The sequence below is a fragment of the Prionailurus bengalensis genome, chromosome B2 (genome assembly GCF_016509475.1).
Source record: "Prionailurus bengalensis isolate Pbe53 chromosome B2, Fcat_Pben_1.1_paternal_pri, whole genome shotgun sequence".
Lineage (NCBI taxonomy): Eukaryota > Metazoa > Chordata > Mammalia > Carnivora > Felidae > Prionailurus > Prionailurus bengalensis.
Genome location: NC_057349.1, coordinates 36,193,013 through 36,211,963, shown reverse-complemented (window position 1 = coordinate 36,211,963; position 18,951 = coordinate 36,193,013). Strand labels below are relative to the sequence as shown.

The window sequence follows — 18,951 nt, the reverse complement described above, 5'->3', positions numbered from 1 at the left end:
GGCGGGACCAGGTGTGGGCCAGAGACCAGGGAAGCACAGGAACAGCAGGGCCCGGGCATGGGGACAGGTAAGCCAGCCTGGCACCTAGGAGTTTGCTTAATTAATAGAGGCTTTGCCTGGGTCCCGCACTATATTGTCCTTTTTTTTTTAATGTTTATTTTTGAGAGAGGGGTGAGGAGCAGAGAGAGAGAGAGACAGAGGATCTGAGGCAGGCTCTGTGCTGACAGCAGAGAGCCCGATGCGGGGCTCGAACCCACGAACAGTGAAATCATGACCTGAGCCGGAGTTGGATACTAATTATGAGCCACCCAGGTGCCCCTCCACCGCACTTCTTGAGAGCAGAGACAGTGTCATGGTATCTTCGTGTCCTAGCACCCAGCCCCGTGCCCCACACACAGTAGCCCCTCCATAAATCAGACTGAGGGCCATAGCTACAGTGCAGTGTCCTGAGGAAAATAAGCTCTCAGGAATCACCTGTGACAACTTGGATCTGAGGAACAAGGGGAAGCTAAAGATTGCACCAGGCTGTCATCCCCATGATCTTGGAGAATGGCAGGGCTGTGGCGGCTGGGGGAAGGTCTGTGGAAGCACTTAGTTACAAGATACTGTAGGGCACAGTGAGCGGGAGTTACAGGTGCCATCCACACAAAAATGTGGATTTAAGGAGTACACATGTAGCTCGCAATCCAGGTCAAGTACCTCAGAAGTCGGGCTAAGAAGAAAGGGCTGGAGAGGGTCTAGAAGTAAGCTCTGAGAAATAACCCTGATGTGCAGGCTAGCAAAGTAGGGAACGAGCGGAGGAGGAGAGAGCAGAGGGTGGAAGGAAGGGAGGGAGGGCCTCGTGGAGTGTGGCCCAGGAGACCCCAGCACTGGTGCCAGCCTCACCCCCCCCCCCCGACCAGCTCTGTGACCCCCCAACAAGTCACTTCACTCCCTGGCTCTCAGGACACTTGTCTTTGAAATAAGGAGAGTGAATCCGATCTTAAATCCAGTCTCCTTCCCAGTGAGACAGAAAAAGCAGGAAGATACTTAATTTGTAGCATAATTACAAAAGGAGACCTGTTCTAGGCATCTTTATTCTTAAATGCCTATTATGGAAGACTTGCTTGGGAAGAGGGAAAACGACCCAGCAGTGAGCATGTGTCATTGCACTTACGCTGCCATCCACAAGGTCCTTGTGTGTGCCGTGCTGCAACCGCACCAACTCGGCACCAAACCACTGCCCTGGGAGGCGGCGCCCAAAGAACCTGAGTGGGTGAGGCGTGGGGCCTCCCAGCAGCGAAGAAGGGAGATAACCCGGCTTGTGAGGATAATCTCGAATGGCGTCCTAGTGCCGAGCCAGCAGTTAGCAGCCGGCCCGAAATCTCCAAGCAGCTGGGGCTGCGACGCGGAGCAGACACACATCACCTGGAGGAAGTGAAGAACTTTCCCGGAAAGCTGGGGCTACGCGTGCCGGCCTTCCGGGGCTAGTGGCCACAGACAGACTCTCCCTTGATGTGGGAAGGGGCCCTTGGTAAGGCCACACCTGCCAGGCTCTGCCTGGGAGCTAGAACATTTCCCGTTCCTGTTTCTTAGTTTTTCAAAAATAAAAAGAAGCCACTAATACTCCAGGGCCAACCTAATTACGAAGAGAGAGTAAATCGCTCTCCCTGGAACTCTGGAGTGTGCACACATCAAAAACGGTAACTGGGGATTGTGGGGCTGCCTGTATTGATAGGTATTGGAAAGACTCTTTTTCCGGAACCTTCCAAGCAGTGAAGTTCCAGGGATCTGTGGGTGCCCTGGCCTACATGAATATGGGAAAGTGATACTGGAAAGTTTAAAAACTTGCCATATAAAAGCAGTGTCACCAAGAAATGTACTTCTATATGTATTAGGATTAAATATTTGTGCAAAACGATGTTGGCATCCTATCATCCGTAAGCAATGCTGAAAAAGTATTGTTCAGAATCTGGAAATATCTCCCTCTGAAGAGGGTTTCTTAACTGAAAACAATGGTTTGGGCTGTTCAGATGTACAATTACAGAACTTTTGTTTATAAAAAGGGGTGTTTTGTCGGAGACACTTGGACTTCATTTTTAAAGGAACAAAAAGTAAAACATCCCCACAGCCTACAGAGGGACTCTTGACCTCTGCCCCTGAGGTGAGTGTAAGAAAGATGTCAGTTGTCAGCAGCGTCAGGATCTGTCAATGCTCATTGAACGCGCAGTGGGTGTGGGGTGAAGAAAGATCGGCAGTCTTCAGGGTGGCATAATTCAGAAGCCATGTCTCTGTGTCTGACTTACGGGCAGATATCACTGAGAGGTGGTATCTATTTTATAAAGATATGTCACCTTGGAAATGTAAGCTGAAAGCTTGGGTCAGGAATCCTATTTGTATTGGTTGGCATGAAAGCAGTCTGTGAAAATTACTCAGGAGAAACCAGAAAAGCAAGGTAGAGCCACGGATCAACATTTATTAAATTTTCCCAATTTCTGCTACAGTTCACGGCGGACTCTTAGTGCAACTTGGGAAAATTAGTAGAGGCTTCTCTGCTTCTAAAACCCTTGAAGATGTGTCGAGCACAGCGTGCTTGGGGAGTCCCTGTAATGAAAGGCGGCAGACAGCGGCCAGCCGAGGAGCCAGCCCCGTCACCGAGAAGAGGCCGGAGCGTTTGTGCTCATCCTTTCCAGGGTTCACAGGGAAAAAGAACACCCCAGACTATCTCAAACATGTCGAAAATTATGGCTCCCAGAGAGGAAAGGCAAAGTGATAATAAACAGCAGCTACCAAAAAAAGGACACCCGGATAGCGACTAAGGCTGTGTCGGATTCATACACACGACTACATTCCAAATTAGCCGGCTCCTCTCCAGGGATAGATCCAGAGGCCATTGAAGCCGGTTCAGCGAAGGTGCCCCTTTGTGAGCGGCGGCAATCAAACAGGCTAATGGGATACATGATTGCCGAAAAGGGGAAGGGAAAATGATGCGGCGGCGGTCGTAATGGTTTTGCATAAATCAGTAGTGCGACTCTGCCCTGTATGCCTCATTCACTTTTGGTCACATCGTTTCCGAGGGGTATTGCAGTCTTGGGAAGGTTCGCAGGAAAGAAATTGAATTGCACAAGCTTCTGAGTGAAGAGAAACTCAGAACCTGGCTGTTCCACCTAGAGGGAGGCCAGAGGTGCACTTGGGCAGAGCAGCCTGAGGGCGTGGCAGGCAGGAGGCACACTTCCGATGGCACCCTGCGCCCCCGAGCCATCGCTCCCTCCCCTGGTTTCTGTGTGAGAGCAGGGGCCCTGCGGCAGGAGGAGGGAGGCGCTTCAGGCCCCTTCCGACCAACGTGACCCCCGAGGAAGGAGCCAGTTTCCCCGCAACAGGCTTGCCTTCCACCCCCGCTCCTGAGAACAGTTAGGCCCCCTCTCTGGGTGCCCAAGGTCCCGACGGGGGGAACCCCAGTTTTGCATGAGATGATGGTGGTGAGGTGCCATAGCCCAGGACGTGGCGGGTGTTGGCTTCGTACTGTGTTAGGTTCAGCTGGCGGGTGGGTGGATCCTCAACCACAGCCCAGCCTGCACACTGTTCTGCAGACGGGTGAGCCGGCTCAGAGCTGCTTGGCCCTGAGGCAGAATGCCACCACGCATGTGACCTTGGGCACACTGCTGCCTCCTTTGCAGAACAGTAAACTCCTACAGGCAGGGGCACCCCTGCTTAGCGCCTGGTCAGTGTTTGTGCTCAGTGGGGCAGTTCAAGTGTGAAAAACAAAAGCAGGGAAAGGATCTGAAGATGAGGACGGGCCCTCGGAGGTTGGCTGAGCCGGGAGCCCCCTGGGACCCGCTGCTGCCATCTCTGTCCTCCCAGAGAATCCCCGGAGCCTTTTCTTTCCTGTGTCGGTCTCACCTCATCTGTTGCCCAGTTCTGTTACTCTTCCTTTAAAAAGGACTTTTTCTGTTTATCCCAAATTGCTAGTCTACATCAGGGGGTTTCAGTGTTTAAGGGTTTGTTGTCATCTACCCTCCTCCTTTAACCACTTTTATTAGTTGTCACCATAAACATGTATTTCTTTTGTAATATTTTAAATTTAATCCCTTTTTAAGAGTCTCTTCTGTCCAGAGCCCCTGTCCCCTGCTCCCCACCCAGGTCTGGCCAGTCCCTCATGGTACTGCCCTGGGCCATGACCCCACTGCACCCAGCCTGCACCCTCCTGCTCTCTCCATCATCACCCTCCCCAAGCTCTAGCCAAGGCTAGAGCTACAGTAGCCTCCCCTCTCCCCTCTCCTGCTGCGCCAAGGGCTCCCTCCTCTGGCCTTTCCTGCTTGGCTGCCTCAAGCTTCCCGACTCAGCTCTGGCATCTCCTCCCCCAAGAAGCATTTCCGACTCCCCCGGGCCAGTTGGGACCCCACCACACCCTCATGGCTCCCTGTAGGCCCAGAGCCATTTGCCTGTCCACTGAGGTGTCTGCTGTCCTCATCAGATGATGCACCCTCTGAGGGGCCAGGACCCGCATGGTGGGCATGCAGGTGGTGCATCATAAGTGTTGTGGAGTGAATGAATGCACTCAAACCTCCTGACCTCCAAACCCCATTCACCCGGTTCCTCTAGTCACACCTGCCACTTGCCGCCTATGTGGGGCTCGCTCTGTCCTCAGCGCCTGGCACGCAGAGGCACCCTTCATTTCCCGACTCCTGCCCGCCCTTTGCCTGCTCGTTCTGATTCCCACTGCACGTTTTACCTCTTCAGTGACTCCAGTCTCTGGGTAAGACTTACCTATCTTTCCATTTGTAAAACACCCTTTTCCACTTAAAATCCTCACTACACCAGTTTGTGACTTAATAAAATTAACTGTTTCTTGTGTGCTGCCCTTGAATCTGGCAGAGCCTGCTCGGCTCCCTGGAGATGCTCAGGGAACCCATGTTAAAGTTAATTGGTCTTCAGCGACACTCAGGATTCCAAGTCCCAAACTGAAGCTCAGCTCAGAGGTGGCCCCATCCCCCCGGTCCGGTCACATGTGCGCCCACCCCGGGGCCGCATGAGCACAGTCAGGCAGCTGGGATTTCCACGGCCTCCGGTCTGCCCTACCTCAGGTGGAAGGACTGACCACTGGTGGCAGGGGAGCAGCGACTATGATTTCTCAGGGAGGAATAGCCAGAGCAGAACACAAAACAGCCAGTGGAGATTCGCTGTCAGCATTGTGAGGTGTGTTGGGAATAACAGCCGTTTGCACTATTATTTTAAAACAGGTGGGTCAAATGGGCTAAAGACGGTTGTGCAGTCAGCATCACCCAAGTTAAGAAAGAAATGCAGGCTAGGAGCGGGAATGACAGTGGAAATGAGGGCAACAAGAAGCAAGCCAGCAAGCATTCATTAGGCACCCACTCTATACAGTCTTCCCAGGCTTCACCAGCACCATGCAGAGCAGATGGTAGCGTCGCTGATGTGGACCCTTTCCGAGGTGAGAGGCATGTTCTGAAGGACCAGCTTGTTAGCGCCCAGCCTCACTGAGAGTTTTTTAAATTTTATCTTTCAATCCAGAATTTGTACTGACGTGTTTATCATTGTGCAAGGGCTGCATGGGAGAAAGGGCAACCACACCTTGGTCCTTGAGTTGCAAGGTTGCAAGGTGGGTAGACAGAGGCAGGAGGGGGCCGGGCTTTGGTAGGGAGCCTAAAGCCTCGCAGGGCCTGTGGGGCAAGAGCTCACCCAGAAATTAAGGACACTGAGGAGAAGGAGGGGGATAAGTCTCAGTCAGTGCAGGGATTAGCATCAGCTCAGGGGCCTGAAGGATAACCTCTGGAGATCGGGGCTGAGAACGCAGGCGATGGGATTACACAAATAACAGCACGATGGGACAGGAAAAGGGCTCAGGGTTGGAAAGGGGAAGGTGCAGTAAGTACAGCATGTTCAGAACATTTCCCTCTCAGAGGGTGGAGATGTGGGCTCTGGGGACAGAGTGTGACCGGTCGGTCAGACTGAGAAAGAGAACAGGATGTTTGCTGGCTTAGGAAAAGCTTCAGGGAGGGGCTTGGGAGAGGGGGCTGGGGTGGGGGTGGGGCTCCAGGCAGCAGAGGTGTGCCCAACAGCACCATCCCCTCCCTCCCAACCCCCCACCCCCTCCTTACTTGGAAAGAGGAGTGTTCATAAAGCCAGAGGACTGTCGCTAACCCACCAAAAGATGGTCTTGTCACTTGAAAAGCTGTGAGAACGTTAAATTGATGGAGGGGAATAGATGGATAGCTGCTACCAGGAAGCTGTTCAGATTTGCCCTGCATGGTACAGGTCAGAGCCAATGGCCTAGACAGTTTGAAATCCCCATGAAAGGCTCTCCCATTGAACTTTTGACCAGTAAGCACCTGCAGATGGGCCCAAGCAGAGAGATGTGCTAGAACAGGCAGAGGAAGGAAAGAGAGGAAAGGAGGCACGGGGAGTACTGAGGGCAGCTGGCACCGTGAGGCCCCCAGGAAGCACCATGGTGAGGACAGGGCCACCTGAGCTTCGGGGAGTGGAATCTGCTCGCTCTGAGGGAGACCGGCTTTGCCAAAATGAACAGGATAGACCTGAAGACATATGGCCTCAGTCTTCACGTTAGAGTTTGAGATGTGAAATTTGAAACAGCAGTAGATAAATGAATTAAAGTGGGAATGTGGAGAAAATAGTGATGCAGGAAGGTAAGCACAGAATTTATAATCTCACAGTTGATATCACATTTGCCTTCTGTGAATTTGATTCTACAGTAAAAAGGGTGTGTGTGTGTGTGTGTGTGTGTGTGTACGTACATGCACATGTGTGTATGTGTGCACGATGCATGTGCATGCACACACTGGAGCCGTGGAGGACATAGAGCCCCCGGGACAAAGGAGAGATGGTTCCTCATCCACCCCCCGCCCCCCACCCTCTGCTTGCACTTCCTCCCTTGGGGAGAGAAACAGGTGCCCACCAGCCCTGCCCCACATCCTGCCCACTCCCAGGATACCAGTGCCATATCCACTACAGATGGACCCTCATCCAGGAGCAGACTCACCAAACATGGGCAGATCCAGAGTTGAATGGCTCCTCTCCAGCCAGCAGGCCCAGGGAAATAAGGGGTGGACCCCCATCCAAGGGAGCAGGGGTTGCAGTTCTCCAGGAAGCACTGGGTGACCAGGGAAGGGCCGGGAGTGTGCCATGCCCCTATGCCCCTGTGGCACACAGCCTGCCTTGCACGCTGTCTGCACAGGCTCCAGGCTCCCACCAGCCCTTCGCATGAATATCACTACAAAGCAGTTACACATTCAGCGTCTGCAGCCAAGTTCAGTGGTAACTTTACAAATTTCACCACTTACTTCTTTAAGCAGAAGCCTGGGGATGAGAGGGAGAACGAGGTGTTTGTCCAGGATGCTTGGATCTAGCGGCTGGGCTTCTGCCCCATCGGTCCCCCAGCCTCAGTTCCTGTCCCAGCCCAGCCTAGCATACCAGTTTGTTTAAGACTCTCTTGTGCCATCAGGCCCCTCAGAAAATGGGACTCACCCCTAAACCCCATTCCAGGTGAGGCTTCATCTGCCCCTATTGCCTCCCTCCCGTCACCCTCCTGCCTCTCGCTGGGATCCACCACTGCCAGAGCCCTCCTCACCTCTCAGTCCCCAGTGAGCCTGTGCGGCCTCTCTTGCCTGGGCTCCACCAGATGCCTGGGCTCCAGCCTCCTGTGCCAGCTCATCTCAGAAGTCTGGGACCCCTCTTGGATTTGTCCCACTTTGCTGAACTTCACCTCTAACAAGTAACCAAGATCAATGTGTGTTTCTCTTTAATCACCTCATGGGCTGTAACTCCTCTCCTTGGCCTCTTTGACCTCCCGCCCAAAGCCTCACCCCTTGTTGAGGACAGCGTGTGGGCCCCAAGCTGACCACCCTGCCCTCATTGCCAGATGAGTCTTTTCAAATATCCCAGTAGCACATCACCAGCACGGGTCCTTTTGAGGTGGGTCTTTGTTGTTGGATCTGATGTACAGGCCCAGCTCTGTGGGACATGGGATGAGCATGTCGTGGGGTGTTTCTGCCCCAGAGACCTCGCCGGCCCTGCTGACTCGGATCTTTTCCTCCGACATCACTGGGCCCTTTCCTCCCCTGTGTTATTCCCCTTGCCTGGAACACTTCTAACCCCAGATGCCCTCTCCTTCCCTCCAGGCCATGCCTATTAGCTTTTTTTTTTTTTTTTTTAAATATGAAATCTATTGTCAAATTGGTTTCCATACAACACCCAGTGCTCATCCCAACCGGTGCCCTCCAATATCCATCACCTACCCTACCCTTCCTCCCTCCCCCCATCAACTCTCAGTTTATTCTCAGTATTTAAGAGTCGCTTATGGTTTGCCACCCTCCCTTTTTTTTTTCCCCTTCCCCTTCGAGTCTCCTAAGTACAGCAGTCATGCCCTTCAAACATTTTGTTCACTTATCCCATAAAAGAACTTTGGAGAAAAGTAATCCTTTGAACATTTAAGGTTGAGAAGTGAGATACTAAGTTTAAATACAATTATTTTTATAAATATGAGGTTAAAAAATAAACATTTTATAAGATGGAAGATGACCAATTACTAGGAATAAATATTTGGTGACATGATTTTAACCAATTCATTAAATAAGGCATACCAAATCTGAAAGTCATTGTGCAAAACTTTTACTCATGGGCCTTAGCCAGTGTATCTTGAAAATGTTTTAGTTCTGGAAAAATCCCAGTTACATTTAAAAAATTACATGAGGCACGAATACACTTGAGTGGGTCTTCACTCTCAGAGGGGCCAGGAGGTGTCAGGGCCCCTTGCTGAGGGCAGGTGAGAGGGCTGTGCTTTCCTTCTGTGAGGTGGGGAAGGGTGTTGTGAATTCAGTCATGTTCTTAGTGTTGGAAAATACAGATATTGAGGATCTGGAAACGGATTCCCTCAGAACTGCCAGTTTGCTCCTTGGAAAGTGGATCTGTGTACCCCACACCAGAGACCACCACTGCAGAGGATGTGATTCCTCCCCTTCAAGAGTTCAGGGCAGGCCCCAGGGGGCTAGAACCCCAGAAGGATATGGTTGTTAGTGAAGAAAGGAACTTCCGTGTGCAGGGGAGGGCATAGGTCAGCTTCCCCAAAGGCCCACCTCTGACAGAGTTCCTGACTGTCCCCTGTCACTATACCCCCAGCTCACACACCTTCTGTTTCACAGCGGGTATGTTAGGCTCTCTCTCTCTCTCTCTCTCTCTCTCTCTCTCTCACACACACACACACACACACACCCCATGCTGTGTATTCTCAGGGTCGGCCATGCCTCCCCCTTATTTGCTGAGCTCTGTGCTGTGCCCTGTTCACATAATAGTTGGCCCAACACTGAGTACAGAACTCGGTCGTGCTTCCAGGTAGCAAGCTTTTCCTGGCTCCTGGGGGTGGCCGGCTCTTCCATGTGAGGGTTTCTTTTCCTTTTTTTTAAAAATCTAAATCTTAGTTAACATACAATGAAATATTGGTTTCAGGTGATTCATCACTTACAACACCCAGTGCTCATCACAAGTGCCCTCCTTAGTACCCGTCACCCATCTAGCCCACCCCCCACCTCCCTCCCTCCATCAACCCACAGTGTGTTCTCTATCGTTAAGAGTCTCTTGTGATTTGTTTCCCTCTCTCCTCTTTTTCCCCCCTTTCCCATGTGTTCATCTGTTTTGTTTCTTAAATTCCACATATAAGTGAAATCATATGCTATTTGTCTTTCTCTGACTGACTTATTTCCCTTAGCATAATACACCTAGTTCCATCCACATCATTGCAAATGGCAAGATTTCATTCTTTTTGATGGCTGAGTAATATTCCATTGTATATATACCACACCTTCTTTATCCATTCATCAGTCAGTGGACATTTGGGCTCTCTCCATAGTTTGGCTATTGTTGATAATACTGCTATAAACATTGGGGTGCATATGTCCCTTCGAATCTGTATTTTTGTATCCTTTGGGTAAATACCTAATACTGCAATTGCTGGATCATAGGGTAGTTCTATTTTTAGTTTTTTGACGAACCTCCATACTGTTCTTCAGAATGGCCACACCAGTTTGCATTCCCACCAACAGTGCAAGAGGGTTCCCCTTTCTCATCCTCACAAGCACCTATTATTTCTTGTGTTGTTGATTCTAGCCATTCTGACAGATATGAGGTGGTATTTCATTGTGGTTTTGGTTTGTATTTCCCTGATGATGAGTGATGTTGAGCATCTTTTCATTTGTCTGTTAGCCATCTGGATGTTTTCTTTGGAAAAGTATCTATGTCTTCTGCCCATTTCTTAACTGGGTTGTTTTTTGGGTGTTGAGTTTGGTAAGTTCCTTATAGATATTTGATACTAACCCTTTATCTGATATGTCATTTACAAATATCTTTTCCCATTCCATAGGCTGCCTTTTAGTTCTGTTGATTGTTTCCTTTGCTGTGCAGAGGCTTCTTATCTTGATGAAGTCCCAATAGTTCATTTTTACTTTTGTTTCCCTTGACTCTGGCGACGTGTCTAGTAAGAAGCTGCTGTGGCCAAGGTCAAAGAGATTGCTGCCTGTGTTCTCCTCTAGGATTTTGATGGTTTCTGGTCTCACATTTAGGTCTTTCATTCATTTTGAATTTTGTGTGTGTGTATGGTGTAAGAAAGTGGTCCAATCTCATTCTGCATGTTGCTGTCCAGTTTCCTTTTTTTTTTTTTAATTTTATTTTAATGTTTATTTTTGAGAGAGAGACTGAGAGTGAACAGGGAAGGAGCAAAGAGAGAGGGAAACACAGAATCCGAACCAGGCTCCAGGCTCTGAGCTGTCAGCACAGAGCCAGACGCAGGGCTCAAACTCACAAACCTCAAGATCATGACTGGAGCGAAGTCAGATGCTTAACCAACTGAGCCACCTAGGTGCCCCAACTGTCCAGTTTTCCTAACACCATTTGTTGAAGAGATTGTCTTTTTTCTATTGGATGATCTTTCCTGCTTCATCAAAGATTAATTGACCATCTAGTTGCGGGTTTATTTCTGGGTTGTCTATTCTGTTCTGTTGATGTGTGTGTCTGTTTTTGTGCCAGTATCATACTGCCTTGATGATTACAGCTTTGTAATAACAGCTTGAAGTCCAGAATCCACGTGAGGGTGTTCATTCTAGGTTGGCCCAAACCACGTCAGGGTGAAGCCCCTTCCCCAGCAATGCTGCCCAGCAGATAATTACATGTCAGGAGCTGTTCCCTTCCTGAGGGCACAGGAAGAGCATGAGAGGGAGGGACTCACTTGGACCCTTGGAGATAAGCTGCTCCTCCCCCAGGGTGACACCCTGCTGGCTTTTTATTTTTAAGGGCAACTTTATTGAAATATAATTCACTTGCCATACAACTCACCCATTTATAGTGTACAATGCAGGGGGTTTTACTACAGTTTTGCGCCGTCACCAGTCAACGCCTGTTGACTTTTAACCCTGTTGCCAAATGCAAGGATTAATTAATTTAAAAAGAAGAGCTCATATGATGAAGGTAACCAAAAATGGAGTCATCCGGTGAGAACAGTCTATAGGAATCCATGTCGTGCTGGCTGTACCTTTTAGACCCTCGGCCCACGTACTTTCACCCCACCTGACTGAACCATGTGTCACCTGTTAGTCGCTGTCCCAGGTCTGCGCAGGGGCGGCGGGCAGGACATCGGCAGCCTCCGGAGGCTGGACAATGGCCGTCGCTCACCGGCCTTTGCTCTCTCTCTGCAGGTGTTCCACTGTGTCCACTTTGAGTGTCCAGAGCAGCAGAGCAGCCAGAAGGAGGACAACAGTGAGGAGTCGGGGACGGGGGACCCCAGCCTGGTGGGGCCGCCGCTCGACCCCCATGCCCTGCAGGCCCCCGGTGGCAGCTCACTGCCTTCCAGCCCAGGCTCTATCTCCCGCTCTCCCAACCGGCAGCACCAGTAACCGGGGCACAGATGTGGAGTGATGTGGGTGGGCCCCAGGGGCAGCGGCAAGAACCGGTGTCCTCCCAGGAGGGATCTCTGTGGACTGCCCCTCTCCCCCTCCGGGGAGGAGCAGACCTGGCTGCAAAAATGGACACAGAACAGGCTTTCTCCCAAGGACAGAAAGGGGCTGCTTTGTTCTCCTCAATTTGTTCAAATCAGGCTGGTCTCAAGGGGGAGAAAATGGGTCTTCAATCTTCATCAAGCCCACCATTAACACCCTACCTCTCTAATCTAACCCGGGCAAAGGGGACAGGAGGAAGCGGTAGACAGGCCCGTGTCAGAATACAGCAATGGCCCGCCAGCACTCAAGCAGAGGAGAATATGTTAGGCCTTTATTACCTGGAGGCTCCCTGTAGGAAATGGGTTTCTGTAGAGTGTTTGCTTTCATGGAACACATCGCCCTGGCAACTAAATGATTTTTTATTTCTTAGTTAGCATCCATTTGCTGAATCATAGGTGTTCCAGTTCTTCTTGAAATGCTCAAACAGCAAATCACTTGTTTTAATCCCTTTTGATGCTGTAATTTTCTTTCCTTGGTTTTGAACGGTTAAGCCTGGGGTGAAGCAGAGATACTGTGCACACGGCCTGTGCGAGGCTGAGACTCGGCTCATCACGGCACCCGGTCTGACCAGGAAAATCCTTTGAGGAAGTTCAAGAAAACACACAGCAAATCAGTGCGAGGACACTGGAGTTAATGGTCACTCGAGTTCCTGAGTGACTCACCTGTCATTCCTGAAATGTACCTCGCCTCTAAGCTTGGGAGGCTGACAAGGAACTAGTTCTTATGCCACCCGCTAATTTAATGTTCACACGTATGTAAATGTATATATATAAGTCTGTAGCGGCTTCCAGTTGGGTGGAACCCTCCCTCCAGTCATCACGGGTTAGCTGAGCCTGGGGGAGGGCAGCCCTCCTGCCCGTCGGTGTCTGGAACACAAAACTGGGCCTTTGCAGTTCGGGGGTTGCTGTGTTTCACCCCCAGACCACACGATTCAACTGGGGATTGGAAAGAAAAGCCGTTCTAAGAAGCTTTTCTCCTCATCCTCCTCGAGACCATCTTCTCTGACTGCCTTCGCTTCATCTGGCTCTGTCATGTCTCTCAGTAATTTCCAGTCTAGCACTAACTACCCCGTGGAACTTGATCAGACTGCCTTTTGATTTTCACTCATCTCCGGAGCTCACCCGAGGGCTCTGTCACACTCAACTCCACGGGAAGCTCGGTCAGCCTGGGCACCGTGGTCCTCTGGTCCCCCAGATGCACACCCAGGTCCTCTGCGCACCCTGTGACCCCACTTGGAGGAAGATGGGCTTTCATGGGGGCTCTTCTCTGGTGTCTGAAAGATATCTGTTGTGGGCGTACACAGAACCACTGGCCCGACTAAATGCTTTCCCCAGTATACCTTCGTTTTGAGTGATCTATTGACATGGGAACATGGGGTCATCAAACCGCATGATTAAACAGTTAAGTTAGGTGGGCTTTCTGTTTGAACGTTGGCGGGAAGGAGAAACCATGGGGCCAGCGTCCCTGCTCGTGCCACAGGGGGCTCCAGGTCCCCCTCTGCCCTCAGCCCACACATTTGACCCCTTCCCCACTGTGTGGGGTGAACGGCACCCCTGAGGGGTGCCAGGCAGCTCGCGAGGGGAGGGAGGCTCCCGTAACAGATGGCAGTGCCTCCCGCTTGCCGTGGGTGGCTGCCCTCTGTGACTTGGCCGCTGCCTTTGTCAGCATTCAGCACGTGGTTGCCAATTAGCCTGGAGAATTCCTGTCCACTCGGCACTTCCTTCAGCAGTGCAGTCCTGCCCAGCGAGAACAGAGGAGCCCGATAAGTCAGCAAGGGCTGAGTTCCGATGTTTGGAAAGTATCCATTCAGAGGGTTCCTTCTCAACTTTGAAGTCTCCTGTCCAGAGAGGAGTCCCTGGGCTCGGGGGCTGGCACTGCTGACCTGGGAAGAGGGGAGCGGGCTGGCGAGGACCTGGAAGGTTCCAACCCTCTACGTCCAGACCGTGCAGCCCCACTGTCCCACGAGGTACATGTCGCCATCCCAGGCACAGGTAACCAAGCTGGTCTGGCAGCTCACCGTCCCGTCCGAAAAGGCACAGACCATGAGGCTTTAGCACCAGACCCACATCTGGGCCTTGCCCAGCCAGCGGCCTCCTGTCTCCTCCTCTCTCCCACAGATTTCCATCGGTGTTCCCACCTTCCACACGTTGCTGTGAGGTCTTGAGAGAACGGACTTTGATCCAGTAAGGGAAGAAGGGGAAGATGAAGCCATGCCGATCACACACGACAGTGGGCGGGAGGGGTGGGGTGGTTCTGAAGGCATCTCTGCAAGCCATCAGCTGGCCACGCCGTCTCCTGGTGCCGACTGGAGGCCTTGCCTGCAGGGAAGCCTTCTCGGGACCCCAGGCAGACACAGAGCTCAGAAGCTGCTCTGGTCTACCTCCCGTTACCAGGCCAGTGGGCTCCGTCTCCGTGATGGGCCTTCTGATCCGGGAGCAGGGAGGGGCTCCTTCTGCTGGCTGGGCCAGGGCCTTCTGGATGGGGCCTGCAGAGCCCGGTGGAGATGTGTGGCACCAGACAGATGCCGGGTGAAGCACAGATCTCCGGGGAATGAGGGGTGAGTGGGCAGCCAAGAAGAGGTCCCCAGTTGACTGGCATTCAGGGCCCTGGCTGGCCCTGCAGAGGACTTCTCCCTGCAGCCAACTAGACCAAAATGGCCCGAAGCTTAAACAGACTAAGGGAGCTGAATGGGAGAGCAGATAAGACAGCCTGGCACGCAGCTGGAAGGATTCCCAGATGCCCACAGAGTCCTCAACCCAACAGGCGGTGGAGGCTAACTCCGCCGTGAAGTGTGAGGAGGGAAACGGCCCAGTGATGAGGGTGCCAGGGCCGATGAGGGGCTGTGGCTCCCCCACCCCTGTGAGGATGCAGCCCCGGTGGTGTTTGGTTTGAGGAGAGGCCAGGTGAGGCCTGGCCCCCAGGGGAGACAGACAGAGGGGTGCTTGTGGCCCCTGGCCCTTTACTGGGATGCTTCTCAGTTAGAAACTATGCAACCACTGCCCAGGTCAGGAAACAGAACACTGCCAGAACCCCCTGCTCGTCATCTTAGATCATGTTTTTCAGGAGAGTAAAAAACTGCACTGGGGCTTTGGGGGGGGATGGCCTTCACCTTCTGGTGGCTCCTGGGAGGGCCAGCCGGGGTGACAGCAGGCCAGGCGGGGCGTGTCCCAGTGGGGCTGGCAGCCTGGTCAAGGCGGTCTGAAAGGTGGGGTTGCTGCCGAGCACTTGGGACCCGAACCAGCTGTAATAGGACGCGTGCGCACACCCACCCAGACACAGATGCTTATTTTCTCATGGTCTCAGTGCTTTTTCTGGTTTTCTTCTTCTGATTTTAGTTAGAACCATGAGCCGTGATGAATGTGGGACTCTTCTCAATTGCTCTTTAAATTGTCACTTTTTAAATCTTATTAAATGAAGTGTCGATTCCTGACAAATACATTAAAAGTGTTTTATTCCTAGAAGAGTTGGGAAAAGAAATTATTTTCAGCAAGAGTAGGATGTGTTTGTTAGACTGATTCCTTGGCCAAAAAAAAAAAAAAAAAAGAGTTCTCAATTGTGCAAAAAATTGCTCTGTAGTTATACTGTCACCCCAATTGTCAAATCGCTGTGCAGATGGATCTGAACCATCAACTTCACCTTTTTTTTTTTAGAAGATAACAAAATTGTAATCACTTATTCTTTCTAGATAGAGACTTGGAAAAGAAAACAAAGTAAGGTATCATCTGCAATAAAAAGGAGAGCATGGTGTGTGCCAGGGCCACTGGGTAATAGAGGGAGCAGACATGCCCCACCGCAGGCTTCGATCAAGAACCTCCCTTTGGACAGGGAAGAATGGTGTGAAAAGAGGAAAAGAAAATTAAACTTCTCCTTCCAGGAGTTTCTCCTCATTAGCGTTTGCATTTTGGTGTTACCTTTTAATCCTGCCTTCTGTGCAGGTGGTCGGTTCCTCTGGATGCTGCGAGGTCAGGGTGGCCGTCGCTGGTGATGGCTGCGGCGGGCGTAGGCCATGCTCCATTTATTTTTGCGGCCACAGCCATCGATTCTGTGTGTTTGTCCTGACAACAGCTCCAGCAGGAGTTCAGTGCTCATTAGTGGCCCTAGGAATTTAAAATGCAGCTCATGGTTCTGTACCACCGTGGGTTTTATTATTATAATATTAAATTAGAAGTCATCCCAGTGCCTGGTGTTTGCTCAGGAGTTTCTGGAAAAGGAGAAGGGAATGGTTTAGACACCATGCAGGACAACTGGGACTCTTTCTCCTCCTGGAAGGTGACTGGTCACCCCCAATTACTGAACAGGATTCTAGAAGCCCCAGTGGTAGGAGAGCATACATGGAGAAGGGTTGGGTTGGAGGATAGGACCAGCTTCCCATATGCCTCAGCCTGACCCCTGTGCAGTGTTGTGGGAAAGGACATGGTGATTCTGCTGGTTTCCATCAGACTGGCTGGCAGGGCCCTGTGCCTCCTGCCTCTGCAGACAGGGTCTGTTCAGATGACTGCGAGCTCCCCCACCACACACCCCCACATCCCTTAGGCAGGACTTCCTGCCGGAAGGATGCAGGCAGAACCTGTCTCCGTGGCAGGAGTGTGGAACAAGCATAGAAGAGCTCCCCCGCCCACCCCGACAACACACACTTTTTGAATATCACTGGTCTCTTAAATGGTTAAAAAACATTAAAGGGGCACCCGGGTGGCTCAGTGGGTTGAGCATCCGCCTCTGCGCAGAGCATGGAGCCTGCTTGGGATTTTCTCTCCCTCCACCCCTCTCTCGGCTCGTGTGCTCTAATTACAAAAAATATATCAGTAAAGTAATAATGCTCATGGAATAACATTGCAACCTAACAGTAGGGACAAAGGTGCCCTCCCTCTCGTCTGGCTCAGAGTCACCCTTGACCTGAGCCAGGTCATTCGTTTCCTCTGTGATTGACTCACTGAGGGGCGGTAGTGCCCCCTGCCCCACCCCCAGTCATCCTTCCCCATACCCTGGCCTCTCCCAGACAGAAGCCAGGCTATGAAGGGGACCTCCTAGACCATCAGGTTAGTTTCTTCTTTTTTTTAAAAGAACTGAAATATTCCCCCAAGGGGCCTCATGGCCTAAAGATTCACAATCATCCACCTATAATTTATAATGAACATCTAGAGCATTTACCATTTGCATCCTGAGTATTTATAGCCCTGAGAGGGGGGAGCAGGGGGAGGCAGAGGAGGCAGCAGCCTACACCTGTCTCTGCTTTTGTCTCCTCAGCTGTCACTGGCTGTCACTGGGCTGGGACAGCTGAAGAATGCCAACTTTGAGAACTTGCGGAGAGCGGCTCCATCCCATCTAGAGGTGGGAGGGAGGCCCCAGCTCTGTACAGAATGAGGGTGGGGCAGCGCTACCCCGAACAGCAGGTCTGAGGGGCTTTTAGGATGGGGATCTGGGCTCTGGGGCTTGGGTTTCCATGGATGCCCTGGGAACACTGGCAATGCTTCTGTCCACCCATCCATCACCAAATAGTCCCATCCTGTCACATGAGCCCCGGGGTTTGTGGCCCAAGACAGGGCACCTGACCCAGATGGACACACACATCGCTGGGGGCGGTGGCCTCTGCTTGCTGTCCAGGGGGCAGGGACAGGCTGGTCCTCCCATGGCTGCTTCCAGCCCCGGGGTCAGGGTTAGTCCCCATCCACATCTCCTTCCACTGGGGCCTGATGGTGCTCCCTCCGAGACCTGTCCCAAGCAGTTGGGTCTCGCTTTCAGCGGCCCACACCCCTATCCACGGCGCCACGCACTGACCGTGAGATCTGAGAAGCTTATAGGCAAGGACAGCAGGGCACAGAGCCTACTGACCACAGCCCTGGGGCACCGCCTCTCCTGGACTCACTCCCCTGGAAGGCAGCTCAGTTCTCGGGGCTCCCTTCCAGAGTGACCTTCTGGGAGGCAGTGCCCACTCTGAGGAACAGAAACCTCCCCCGAAACTAAGGTCCTGAGGCCACCCCAGCACAGCACCTGGAAAGGCCAGAGGTGCGGTGGGCCTGGGACTCAGCTTCCAGGGAACTGTGGAGAGGGTGATGTTCCGGGGCTGGCATGTGGCTTGACCTCTGAGCTACTCTTGCCAAACTTGTGTATACCCTGAATTTACCAGACACCATGACCCTCCACCCCCTTCGGGTTTCTGGGCTGCAGAGGTTGGTGGGCGCGGCCCCCACCCCCCTTCCCAGGCCTCCGGGATGTGGGGGGCTCATGCTGGACCTGGGGTGGGAACAGCCCTTCTCAGCCATCTATGGAGGACTCCAGGAGCTCCGTCCAAAGTTCTAAAAAAGCCCAAAGGGCAGGTTGCTGTTTAGAATAAGCATTAATTTGTGAACAGGATACAGCCTCTTCCTCATTTTGCAGAGATACCTAGGTTAGCCAATATACCAAATGTATGAGTTCAAAACACCCGGAAGGTCCTGTCTGTGAGCCTGCTGCTGTGCGTTTCCTCTTAAAAATAAAGTGATGGCTGCCTGTGTCTGTCTTCCCTCGTCCCTCTCCCCTCAGCGCCTCTGCCAGCCCCAGGGCCCCCCTTGTTTTCCATGCCTCTGGGAGGGAGGGGACAGACATCTCCGGAGTCAGCGCTGTCCGCTTGGGTGGGGCCCCTACATGCAGTTCCAGGACTCGCCCTGTGACCACACTCCCTGGAGCTTTCTCTGAGCAGGGACGGCCCGGGAAACCCTTTCCAGGCCCCTGTGAGCCCTCTCAGCCCCTGCAGTGCCTGTTCCATGCCAGTTCTGGTGAAGAGAAAATTCCATCACCTTGAGCCCAGGCCTGGTTCCCTCGTTGTTTCTGCGGCCCTGGTCAGTCCAGCTGCCATCCTTTTCTCTCTTCTCCTGTACGACCGGCTCACAGGTGCTCCCCTGTGGGTGTCTCGACCCTCAGCTCGCTCTCAGCGCCTTGTCCTTGCATGTGGCCCCCGCATGACGCCTGCAAGTGACGG

The 18,951-nt window shown here is 52.2% G+C and overlaps 1 protein-coding gene across 3 annotated transcripts in view; it reads left to right on the top strand.

Moving 5' to 3' along the window:
* Positions 1 to 15,457, top strand: part of BTBD9 (BTB domain containing 9) — a 415,896-nt gene extending 400,439 nt beyond the window's left edge. For all 3 annotated transcript variants that reach the window (XM_043591300.1, XM_043591301.1, XM_043591302.1), the window contains one exon: positions 11,697 to 15,457. In XM_043591300.1, the coding sequence (XP_043447235.1) occupies positions 11,697 to 11,894 (198 nt within the window). In that variant the 3' untranslated portion in view covers positions 11,895 to 15,457. The remainder of the gene's footprint in view (positions 1 to 11,696) is intronic.
* Positions 15,458 to 18,951: the final 3,494 nt, after the last annotated feature.